This window comes from Echinops telfairi, unplaced genomic scaffold (genome assembly GCF_000313985.2).
Source record: "Echinops telfairi isolate 266 unplaced genomic scaffold, ASM31398v2 ScPeMD7_3509;HRSCAF=4178, whole genome shotgun sequence".
Lineage (NCBI taxonomy): Eukaryota > Metazoa > Chordata > Mammalia > Afrosoricida > Tenrecidae > Echinops > Echinops telfairi.
The window spans coordinates 14,492,223-14,504,561 of NW_022107407.1; the positions used below are offsets into that span (position 1 = coordinate 14,492,223).

The following is a 12,339-nucleotide window of genomic DNA, read 5'->3' on the forward strand; positions in this document are numbered from 1 at the left end:
GGAATCCAGGACAGATGATCCCTTCAGGACCACTGGTGAGAGTGGTGATACCAAAGGGTGGAGGGAAGGAGGGGTAGGAAAAGGGAATTACAAGGATCTGCATAGAACCTCCTCCCTGGGGGATGGACAACAGAAAAGTGGGTAAAGGGAGACGTCAGACAGTAGAAGACATGACAAAATAATAATAATTTATAAATTATCAAGGGTTCATGAGGAGGAACTAGCAGGGAGGGAGGGGGGAATGAGGAGCTGATGCCAGGGGCGTAAGTGGAGAGCAAATGTTTTGAGAATGATGAGGGCAACGAAGGTACAAATGTGCTTGACACAATGGATGGATGTATGGATTGTGATAAGAGTTGCATGAGCTCCCAATAAAATGATTTAAAAAACTACTTTTTCAAAAAGGATATAACAACAAAAATGAAATGATAATTTATATAATAAAGAAAAATAAACATGCCCTCAATTTTTATTATTATAACATGCTAGAGAATCAACCAAAAAAAGGAAATCCCTTAATGAAATGAACTGACATATTGGACATAACAATGGACCCAAACACAACAACTTTAAGGACAGCTCAGGACCGGGCTACTTAGAGGGCCATGTGTTCAAACCTACTTAATGGCCTCTCACAACAATGGCCATTTCCGTCATTGTCAATAATGTATTGTTTTACAAGCTTTTGCCGTGCAGGCCTTTTGGCTGTTTTTACCTGCTTGATCTTTAAATATTTTTGATATGACGACAGGGACCTTGTGTTCAGCACCTCCCTGAAAGACAAAATCCACAGAAGGAGACTTCAGTTATCCTTATTTTATTTAAAAAAAATATGTTCATTCAAGAGAAAAAGCAGGAAAAGGTAAAATATGCTCATACCTTTATACTCAGTCCCAAGCCTCCAATAGGGTGTCTGCGAAGTGTAACAGTTCTGTGCTTTAAAAAAGTTCAGAAAACAAACTAAGTTTAGGTTGAAGCTAAAATGAGTTATCTAAACTCTTAATGTAAAATTAAACAAATGTGTATAACATATTTTGAAACAGCATTGTGTAAATACTATTACAAAAACGACATCAAATCACAATATTATAAATGTTCAAGTCAAGCTTCTTTTGAATATGTAGAAATAAAGATACTGATAAAAATAGGAACTATTTTAAGTTATATAAGTCATAAAAAGAGCCTGGTAGACTGGCCAAATGATTGCCATTTTATATTTAAGGAATGAAGGCTCAGAATAATGAAAGGACATGCCTGTGTTCTTCAAGTCAGTGCAAACAGCCATTACAGTGCAAACTTGATGCTTAAAAAAATCTGCCTTTCCACTCATTTACCAAACTAACCCCCTATTGACTATACATTCCTGCGTAGTTCATTTATGTTAAGTCAACTTTTAAGTAAGCAATATTAATTATGAATTATCAACTTTGATGACAGGTTCCAGCGACATCCTCGGGAATGCAGTGGTTAAAATACTGGGCTGCCAACCCAAAGGTCAGTGGTTGGAACCCACCGGCTGCCCTGTGGGAGACCAAGGCTGCATCGGCAGAGACTGCCAGCCTTATAAACACTGTGTGACCATTCTCCTCGGTTTTGCAGATCCATTATGAGTAGGAACTCATTCTGTGACCACGGGCTTGGCTGTTTGCTTTATGTTCAGAGGTACTTGAATTTTATGGTGGAGCCAATGTCATCAAGTCTGTTCTGAGGTATAATTGCCTTATATGTTTCTGAAACGCAGGCCTTTACAGGACCCGACGACCACCTCTTTCTTTCATAGCGTCACTGATGCATTTGAACCATCAGCAGTCCGGAGGATAAGCAGTCCGGTGCCTATTCCCCAGCACCAGCAGGGTGCCTTGAAAGGTGAAAGTGGTGAGAAAATCTAAATGACAGGAAGTCTTTCATAACCTAATGAAATATGCAGAATCTCCAAATCTTTTATATATTAAATAATACAATTCTATTTTTTGGTAGTCTAAACTATGAGCCCTGGTGGTGCTGCAGGATAAACAATGGACTGTTAGCCTCAAGGTCAGCAGTTCAAACCCACCAGTTAGTCTTTGAGAGAAAGATGAGTCTTTGTTCTTTCTGGTTCAGGTCCTGTCAAGATTTAAAGCCTTGCGAAAGTCACCCAGACTTGCGATGAGTCAGTATGTTTCCGGGCTATGCGTACAGTTTACAGCAGCTCCTTTTCCCGAAGCGGACAGCCCGTTCTTTCCCTGTGCAGTCTGTTGTTAGCCCAGAAGCTCCTCTGAAAGCTGTCCATTGTGGGTGACCCTGCTGGCAACGGAGGTACTAGTGCCACAGCAACACACAAGCCGCCGTGTTTAGAAGAAAAGAGCTTTACTTCAGTGTCTTTAGCTTCTCAGAAACGGTTTCTTTTTCCTTATCCTAGATTGCATTCAAATGAGATTGATGAATGGAAAAGTTACAGTTGTTTCTGAGAAATATATAGTTTCCTTTCAAAACACAGTCTAAGTATTTAATTGAAATTTCAAGAAAACATTTCATTTGTATATTAACCAAAGGACAGAAATAAATTCTATTGTAAATCCTATTCTATTGTAAATCCTGTTGTGATGGCACATAATTCCCAAGGGTGTTTTCATTGGAAACTGAGGGGGGCTATCCCTTTATTTGGGGAGCATATGATTTTCTCCCCTACAACTAAGAAAGTTAATTTTCTAAGTAAGTGTTTCATAATGAACATGAACTGACAGGAAAGGAAGGTCCTATGCCTTCACGCATTCAAAGACATATTCGATTAACTAAGATCCTACCAGTTTACAGTATGAGCAATTCCAATGACAAAAACCACCTACCAATTGTTTCTGTGAGATTCAGTAATACGATACATACTTCTAAGAAAACATTATAAGCAACAGTGGATTAGATCAGTGGGGTGGTTCACATGGTAAACACTTGAAGCTGCTAATTAGAACTTGGAGGTTTGAATCCAAGCTGAAGCGATTTGGAACAAGAGACTGTGAATCTACTTTTTTAAAAAGGCAAGCACTGAAAACTCTGTAGAGGACAATTCTACTTGGACACAGCGGGGCCAGGAAGAAGTTAGGAGCAACTCACCAGTAACTTATCTTAAAATATAATACCAGTCCGGAGTCCCTATTCTACTCAGACGTTACACAATCTCAGCCATCAAATGAACGTTTCAACCTTACTGAGAATAAGCAAATAGAAATGCCTTCAAAGGCTTTATGAAAAATCCCATTATTGTTTAATGCCAGCTTCTCAAAACTTTTGAAGCCTTCACATATTACGTCAAGTCAGAAAAATATGTTTTGAGAAAACACAAGTTTGTGTGCCTCAATAATTTACCAAATAGCCATGGCATATATTTTACAGTTTTCATTTCATTCATTAATAAATAATTTAAAATAAATAGTAAGCATGTTACTTGTTGTTAAATAAATGAACTCCTACCAAACAAACCGGACTATTCCAAACAGGTTTTAAACAGGATATATATACTAAAAGATTTAGAGACCCCATTATCTATTATTATCTTAAGCTGCCATCTTGAACTTTGAAAATGTTCTAAAATGTCATTTTGGTGCCAATTAAAACAAGTTATTTAAATAGATCTGTTCTTGCATCAGTAAAATGGGAATAATAATATGTTCCCTAGGTAGGAAAGCAAGTAAGGTAATTATGGGCAAGGACGTTGGAGATCAGAAAAATTTACTAAAACGGGGCTATTAATCTCACCTATGAAATGTTATTGTTGTCTATCTTTAAAAATTATCTCATTTGAGCAATTTCACTAACTTTTCTAAGTTGGGAGAAACATTTTGACCAAACAATACTCTCATGATTTAACAAATGAAGATTATATAATCATTAAAGCTCTAAATGCTATTTTAATATTAAAATAATGGTGGCACAATGGGTAAAGCCCAGGACAATTGGGAGGCTGGCACAGGACCTGCCAGTGTTTTCTTCTCTTGTGCATAAGGCCATCATGGGCTGGCACTGCCTCCATAGCACCAAACAGCAACACAACAATAACAGACTACAGTTTTTCTCAAATACAAAAAACATACGGAAAACAAAACTGTTGAAGGTTTTAATTAACTTTCACATCACAGCCCCATTAAAGTCACTATGTGTCGTGCTTATGTATCTGAGTGTGTGTCTCTTTAGTTTACTACGATCATACAGCCCAGCTAAAGCTGGACATTTTATTTTAAAGAAAGTTAAATTTTCCATAATTCTGTTAACAGTTATCCATACTAAAACCTAATGCAATAAAAAAAACATTGTCCAATTTGATAAAAACAGGACACTATTTGCTAATATTCTTTTAAAGTCCACCACAAGTACTTGATTGGAACTGACAGATAACGCTCAGTCACACTGTGAAAAACCATGGCCAGATATCCAATACTTACAGGTGTACTCATCTAAACAGTATTTCTTCATTCTCTATACTCAGAGGTTGCATGACCAATCAAAAAGTGAATTCAGAACACATTTAAAACTTATAATAAACTTCTTGGAAATGAAGTCTTAATCCTAAATAGTTTATTCAATAAATTATTTTTAAATAAAACAAGTTTCTGTTTACAAATATATATGTAAATTTTTTTCAGAAAATATGTGTCTGTATTTTATCATTTATTCCAAAGTTATACTTTGAAATTTAATTTTGATCATTTCTTTGTAGCTGACATCATTATAATGGACTTAATGATCATCACATTATCTTCACTATAAATATGTTGACACAGACCTCTATACAAAGATCTAGATAACTCTTATCCATTGCGTAGTTTCCATAGAACAAAGAAGTAGACAAATAAAAAAAAATGCATGAAGGACACTGGAAAGGTTAAATTTCTTAGCCTAGCTAACTAAAATACTATTTTTCAAGTGCTACATAAATAAACTATGATTTGGTCTGCAATTGAATGTTGCACAATTAAATTGTGGACTTAATACCAAATTTGAATTTATAAAACTGGCAAACATATTTTAAGATAGAAAGATTTCAATATTTGGAATGTCAAATTTCAGACTGTTATAAAAATAAATGTTTAGTGCATGTGCCACTAAACTTGCTGTCTCTTTGCTAAGAACCAGGGCCTATTCAGTTCAAAAGAAGTCTTGTTACCCAGGCAATTTGAAACTTTAACATTTCAACTTCGTTTTTCTTGTCTTCTCAAAGAAAATACCATCCCTTTTCCAGGGCTGTTTTGCCTATTGACTGGATGAGCCAAGACTTGCTTTTTAAGAGTAAAATGAACAATAAAGTATTTTTTTCACTATATAATTAAAGCACTTGAAAGAGAAATTTTTTAAAAATAGGCAAATACCTTTATGATATATTTCATTTTAGAAAAAGGTATATTCAAAAATATTTTCAGAAAAATGTTGATGGACTCTTATAATATAAATATGTGTGTTAGATGGCAGGAGAGCAAATCACTAGTCCCTTTTTTTCCTGTAGAGATGGATATTGAGTTACCACCCCATCTATAAAGTACCTTTCTGGCTGGAATTTGCTGTATTTCTCACCATTCTTTCACAATAATTTAGACAAGTAAAATACATTTTAGTAAGATAAATAATCTGAATTTACCATTATATATAAGTAAATTTTTTTTCAGGGATTTAAATTACTAATATTTTGATTCTGGTGCTTAGATCAATTGAAGAGAGATTTAAAAATTATTCTACTAGGTTTTATTGTTTTTATTAGCTGGTATCAGATCAGTGGCCACTCCTGGTGATGCCACACACAACACAATTCAATGCTGCCCAGCACTCTGCCATAATGAAGCAATTGTGGCCAATGGTTTTCCATTGGCTAATCTTCAAAAATAGATAGACAAGCCTTTATTCCTAGTATACTTTTGACAATGCGCTCAGCTGAAATTTGTTCAGCAGCATACCAACATGTAAGCCAAGAATCACAGGGGGATATTGGTGGTTCAGGACATGTACTGTGAAAGACCAGTGCCCAATACCCAGCATGGAAGGGGGAAACTCTGGCACGCATTATCACTAAGTCTGAAGAGTTCCTATAAGCTCTAAAGCAGATTAAAATAAATAAAATAAACACATAATAGATCTAGGATTTGAACATCAAAAAAGGAAGAATAAGCTCAGTACAGTGAACCCTCGCTTATTGCGGTTAATCGGTTCTAGACCCTACCGTGATAAATGAAATTCCGCGAAGTAGGATTCCTTATTTGTAAATCAAATATTTTCGTAGTTAGAGCATAGAGGACATGAAAAAACACCCTTTAGTCACCATTACACTCGTATTACCCAATTTATTAAACGAAAAATGGAAAATACAGTAAAACATTTTGGACGTTACAATTATCATTTATTATTTATTATATTATTTATGGCATCAAGCGTGTACAGTATGAGCCAATCAGTGGCAGTAATGACAAAGCATGCGCTGTTATGCAAAAACCGCGATAGAGTGAAGCCGCGGAAGTCGAAGCGCGAAGTGGCGAGGGTTCACTATATATCTTAAACTGAAAGAATTGAAGGGAAAAATTCAAAGCTGGCGTTGTAATATTGAAAAATTCTATGGGAACAATTTGGAATGATGCAGGAAACATCAAAAGAATATGGGAACAATACACAGAATCACTGTACAATTAGTCATTAACATTCAACCATTGCAGGTGGTGGCATATGAGCAAGAACCAATGGTACTGAATGAAGAAATCCAAACTGCATTGAAAGCACTAGCCAAAAAAGGTCCCGGAATTGATGGAAGCTAATGAATTCTGGAAGCACTCACTCATCTATGCCAGGAATTTGGAGGATAGTCATTTAGTCAACTGAATGGAAAAGACCCACATGAGTACCCATTCTAAAGAAAGGTGACAACAGAATGTTCAAATTATAGAACAATATTATTGCTATTACACACAAATAAGATACTGCAGAAGACTACCCAACAATGGCTGCAGCATTACATTGACAGGGAGCTGACAGAGGTTCAGGCTGGATTCAGAAGAGGATGTGGAATAAGGGATACCATTGCTGATGTCAGATGGATCTTAGCTGAAAAAGAATATAAGAACGATGTTTACTTGTGATTTATGGACTATGATAAGGCATTTGGCTGTGTGGACCATAACAAACTATGGATCCATTTGTGAAAAATGGAATTCTAGACCATTACATTGTGCTCCTGCAGAACCTGCACTCCAATCAAGAGGAAGTGTTGCCAACAGAACAAGAACATACTATATAATTTAAAATCAGGAAAGCTGTGCATCAGGGTTGTATTCTCTCAGCATATTCAATCTGTGCTGAGCAAATAAACAGAGAAACTGGAGTATATGAAGAATAATGCAGCACTACCCTGGTAGGAAGGATTATTAAAACACTTGCTTACTAAAAGTAAGGAAGACTTCAAGCATTTTCTGATGAAGATAAAGAATTGTAATTTTCAGGGTGGATTAAAACTCAATGTAAAGAAAGCTCAGATCCTCACAACTGGATCAAGGTAAAGGTAAATGAAAACAAACAACAAACATAAAGATTGACATCATCAATCGACTTTCGTCTTGCTTGGATTCACAGTCCATGCTTATGGAAGGAAGCAGCAGTCAAAAGATCAAAGGATACATAAAGCTTGAGATCAATAAAAGGACAACCAGGAAAACAAGAGCAAACAATTGGAGGGTGAATAATGATCTTCTACGACATGATTGGGTACTGATGCAGATTAGAAGGGAGATCAAAAAATTTCTAGCAGCTAATGAGCATGAGAGTAGTTCATTTAAAAAACTTATGGGATACAGGGAACGCAATCATCAGAGGTAGCTTGATAGCAATAGGAGCATATATGAAAAGGGAAGAGAGACTTATGGCGGATACACTGTCACAAAATATCCAGCAATTAGAACAAAGTCAACAGAACAATCCCTAAAACGGCAAAAGAAAAGAAATAATAAAAATCAGGGCAGAGATGAACCACTGGGAAGATAAGAAACAATGCAGAAGATTAACGGAGCAAAAAGCTGGTCCTTTGCAAGGAAAGCAGAATTGACAGACCGCGGGAAAACAACCAAAGAACGGAAAGAGCAAACAATAATAGACAGGATGAGGAATGAAACAGGGGTAATAACAGCAGATCCTAATGAGATTGAAAGTATAATCACAAAGTACTATGAAAGTCTGTATTCTAATGAGTTCAATAATGTGGAAGACATGGACAGATACTTATAAAAACAATTTCTCCCTATACTATCCCAGATTGAGGTAAAAAACCTAAACAAACCCACAGCAACTGAAGAAATAGATATGGTTATCAAGAAGTTACCCCCCAAAAAAGCTCCCGGACCAGACAGCTTCACAGGAGAATTCTACAAAGCATTCAGGGAAGAGCTGACACCAATCCTCCATAAAGTATTTCAGAGAGTAGAAAAGGACGGCAAACTCAAAAACTCATTTTACGAAGTCAGTATAACTTTGATACCCAAACAGGGCAAGGATCCCACAGGAATACCAAACTACAGACCAATATCTCTAAAAAACATAGATGCAAACATCTTCAACAAGATATTGGCCAAGAGACTACAAAATTATATAAAATGCATCATCCATCAGGATCAGGTAGGATTCATTCCAGGGATACAGGGAATGGTTTAACGACAGAAAATCTATCAATATTATACACCGCATTGATAAGAAAATGTATAAGAACCACATGATAATATCTATAGATGCAGAAGAAGCATTTGACAACATCCAGCATCCATACCTAATTAAGACGCTCAGGAGGATAGGACTGGAAAGGCAGTTCCTCAAGTTAATACAAGTTGTCTACGAAAAGCTGACAGCTAACATCAGTCAATGGAGAAAAGACGAAATAAATCCCACTGGAAAAGGAGACTGACAGCAATGTCCCTTGTCCTCCCTTCTATTCAATATCGTACTGGAGGTCCTAGCTAATAACATAAGACAATGGAAGAACATCAAAGGTATCCAACTGGGAGAGGAGGAGGTGAAATGATTGTTATTTGCAGATGACATGTTTCTGTACATTGAAAATCCTAAAAGCTCCACAACCGGACTACTGACAGCAATAAAAGAATATGGAAGAATAGCAGGATACAAGATTAACAAAATCGTTTGGTTTCCTGTACATATCGGACAAGATCATGGAAGAGGGGATAAAGTCAGTACCATTCATAATAGCCAAGAAAAAACTGAAAGATCTAGGAATATATTTAACCATAAAAACAAAATACCTATATAAGGAAAACTACAAAACTCTACTACAGGAAACCAAAAGCGACCTCCACAAATGGGGGAATACCCCATGCTCATGGATTGGAAGAATCAATATAGTAAAGATGTCTATCCTACCCAGGGCACTTTATAAGTTTAATGCTATCCCGATTCAAATACCAACAACCTTGTTCAAAGAATTGGAAAAACTGACCACCAATTTCATATGGAGGGATAAGAAGCCCTGAATTAGCAGAGAACTCCTTAAGAAGGACATAGTCTGAGGACTTGCTTAATCTGACTTTCACACCTACTACAAAGATACAGTGGTCAAAACAGTGTGGTACTGGCATAATGACAGATACACAGACCAATGGAAAAGAATAGAAAACCCAGAAATAAAGCCATCAGCCTATAGACAACTGATCTTTGACAAGGGGCCCAAAAGCATCAAGTGGGAGGGCAATGCCTCTTTAACAAGTGGTGCTGGAAACAATGGAAATCCACATGTAGAAAAATGAAACAAGGTGTCTACCTCACCCCATGCACAAGAACAAACTCAAGGAGGATCATAGACCTAGAAGTAAAACTGCAGACCATCAGGACCATTAGCAAAGGAATTGGGACAAACCTAAGACCCTTGGTCCAGTGAATACAAAGGCTAACTGCAACAGGGCAGGATACACATGCAAGGGAATCTGAAATTAACAAATGGGATTTACTAAGGATAACACACCTGTGTGCATCCAAAGCCTTTACCAAGAGGGTAACAAGGCAACACACAGACTGGGAGAGGATTTTTAGCAATTGACCCAAGAGACAGAGGGCTTATTATGAAAATCTACAATACCCTCCTTGCCTACAAATAGAGGAAAACAGTTAACCCTTTGAAGAAGTGGGAAAAAGAATTGAAAAGAAGTTTCACTAGGGAGGAGACCCATATGGTGAATCAACATATGAGAAAATGCTCCTGATAATTACCCATCAGAGAAATGCAAATCAAAACAACCACAACCATGTGATACCATCTAACACCCTTGAGGCTCGGCATATCAGAAAATCAGAGGTCAACAAATGTTGGGGGGGATGTGGCGAGATTGGAGCTCTCCCGCATTGCTGGTGGTCTTGTAGATATGTTCAGCCGCTATGGAAAGTGATCTGGAAATACTCTAAAAAGATGGAAACTGAGCTACCTTATGACCCAGTTATCCATCTACTGGATATATACCCAGAAGAGGTAAGAAATGAACCACAAACAGTTGTATGCACTCCAATGTTTACTGCAGTGCAATTCACAATCACAAAGAGTTGGAAGCAATCTAAATTTCCATTGGTAGATGAGTGATCAGTAAACTTTGGCACATACACACAATGGAGTACTATGCATCACTGAAAAGCACTGAAGAGAGTTGGAGGAAATCATGCTAAGCGAAGCCAGCCAATCACAAAAGGAGAAGTATAGCATGAGTTCCCTGAGGTAAGTGTAATCAGCATGGTAGGTACAGAAGAGAAGCCACCTATATCATAACATTTGGGTTGAGATACAGGGAATTGGGAGGAGGTTGGACCAAACCCAGGGAGGTACATGTTGGTCTAACACAATAATGGGAAAAGGAGGGAGGGGGGAGGGAGAAAAGAGGGGGTTGAAAGTGAAATGATGATAGAGGGAGCAGGGCACTAATCCACCATGGGGGAGAATACTGGTCCTGTCTCCACAGAATCGGGAGTGGGCAGACCCTACCATGATGCACAAAACCATGCTGACAGTGTGGCCACATGGAAGGATGCATGAAAAGAGAGAGCTACAGGGCTGACCCCAACCAGAGCCAAATTGACCCCCTCCCAGGAAGAGGGTGTGGCGGAGAGCAGAAATGAACCTACAGGTTGGGGAAAGGGCCCACTAGGCCACACCCACATGGAGGCAGGCCAGGAGGGAGGGAGAGAAAGAGAGCCGGACTGGACCCCATGCTGGCATGACAGGCTTGGAGGATGATGTCCATTCCGGGAGCTAATGGGACACAGAGGGCACGGGGCAAATGACAACAGCACATGTCACACTGTCCCCTTACTGGAGCAGACTGTGACAGAGGACAGTTCTGGGGTCACAAGGGGTGGGGGTAAGCAGTGTGGTCTGAACCCCCCAAAATGGAGCAAACCAAAAAGGGAGTATAACTGGATAAACAATCTGGAGGAGAAAACAACAGGACTGATGGTTCCCGGGGGACATGGCAAAGGGGGAGATGGGGGGAAGTAAGTGGTGTTAACAAACTTAGGGACAAAGAAACAACAAGTGATCCACAATGGGCAGTGAGGAGGGTGTAAGAGGCCTGATAGGACTTGAGCAAGAGTAATGTAACCAAGAGGAAATACTGAAGCCCAAATGAAGGCAGAGCATGAAAGCGGGAGAAGAGGAAAGTAAAAGGAAATAGAGGAAAGAATTAGGAAGTAAAGGGCATTTATAGAGGTCTAAATACAGGTATGTGCATATGTAAATATACTTATTTATGACGACGGGGAAATAAATCTATGTGCATATATTTAGAGGTTTAGAATTAAGGTACCAAATGGACATTTGGCCTCCACTGAAGTACCCCCTCAATGCAAGAACACTTTGTTCTATTAAACTGGCATTCCATTCCATGATGCTTTACCTTCCAGAAACAATCGCTGAAAACAAATGGATGCATAAGCAAATGTGGGGAAGAAAGCTGATGGAGCCCAGCTATCAAAAGATATAGTGCCTGGGATCTTAAAGGCTTGAAGGTAAACAAGCGGCCATCTAGCTCAGAAGCAACAAAGCCCACATGGAAGAAGCAGACCAGACTTTTCACTAGGTGTCAAACGGATCAAGTTTCAGGCATCAAAGAAGAAAAAAATCATATCATTGTGTGCTCACCTTCCCAATACGATCACTGAAGACAAATGGGTGCATAAAGAAATGTGGTGGAGAAAGCTGATGCTGCTCGGGTATCAAAATATATAGTGTCTGGGGTCTTAAAGGCTTGAAGGTAAATAAGCGGCCATCTAGCTGAGAAGCAACAAAGCCCACATGGAAGAAACACACCAGCCTGTGATCATGAGGTGTCAAAGGAATCAGGTATCAGGCATCAA

The 12,339-nt window shown here is 38.3% G+C and overlaps 1 protein-coding gene across 1 annotated transcript in view; it reads right to left on the bottom strand.

Annotated features, from left to right (window-relative positions):
* The window catches only part of SNTG2 (syntrophin gamma 2), a 442,011-nt gene that overhangs the window by 412,325 nt on the left and 17,347 nt on the right, over nucleotides 1-12,339 (bottom strand). The window contains exons 2-3 of the mRNA XM_030886702.2: nucleotides 880-936; nucleotides 716-773 (exon numbers count right to left, since the gene is read on the bottom strand). Coding sequence (XP_030742562.1) covers nucleotides 716-773; nucleotides 880-936 — 115 coding nt within the window. The remainder of the gene's footprint in view (nucleotides 1-715; nucleotides 774-879; nucleotides 937-12,339) is intronic.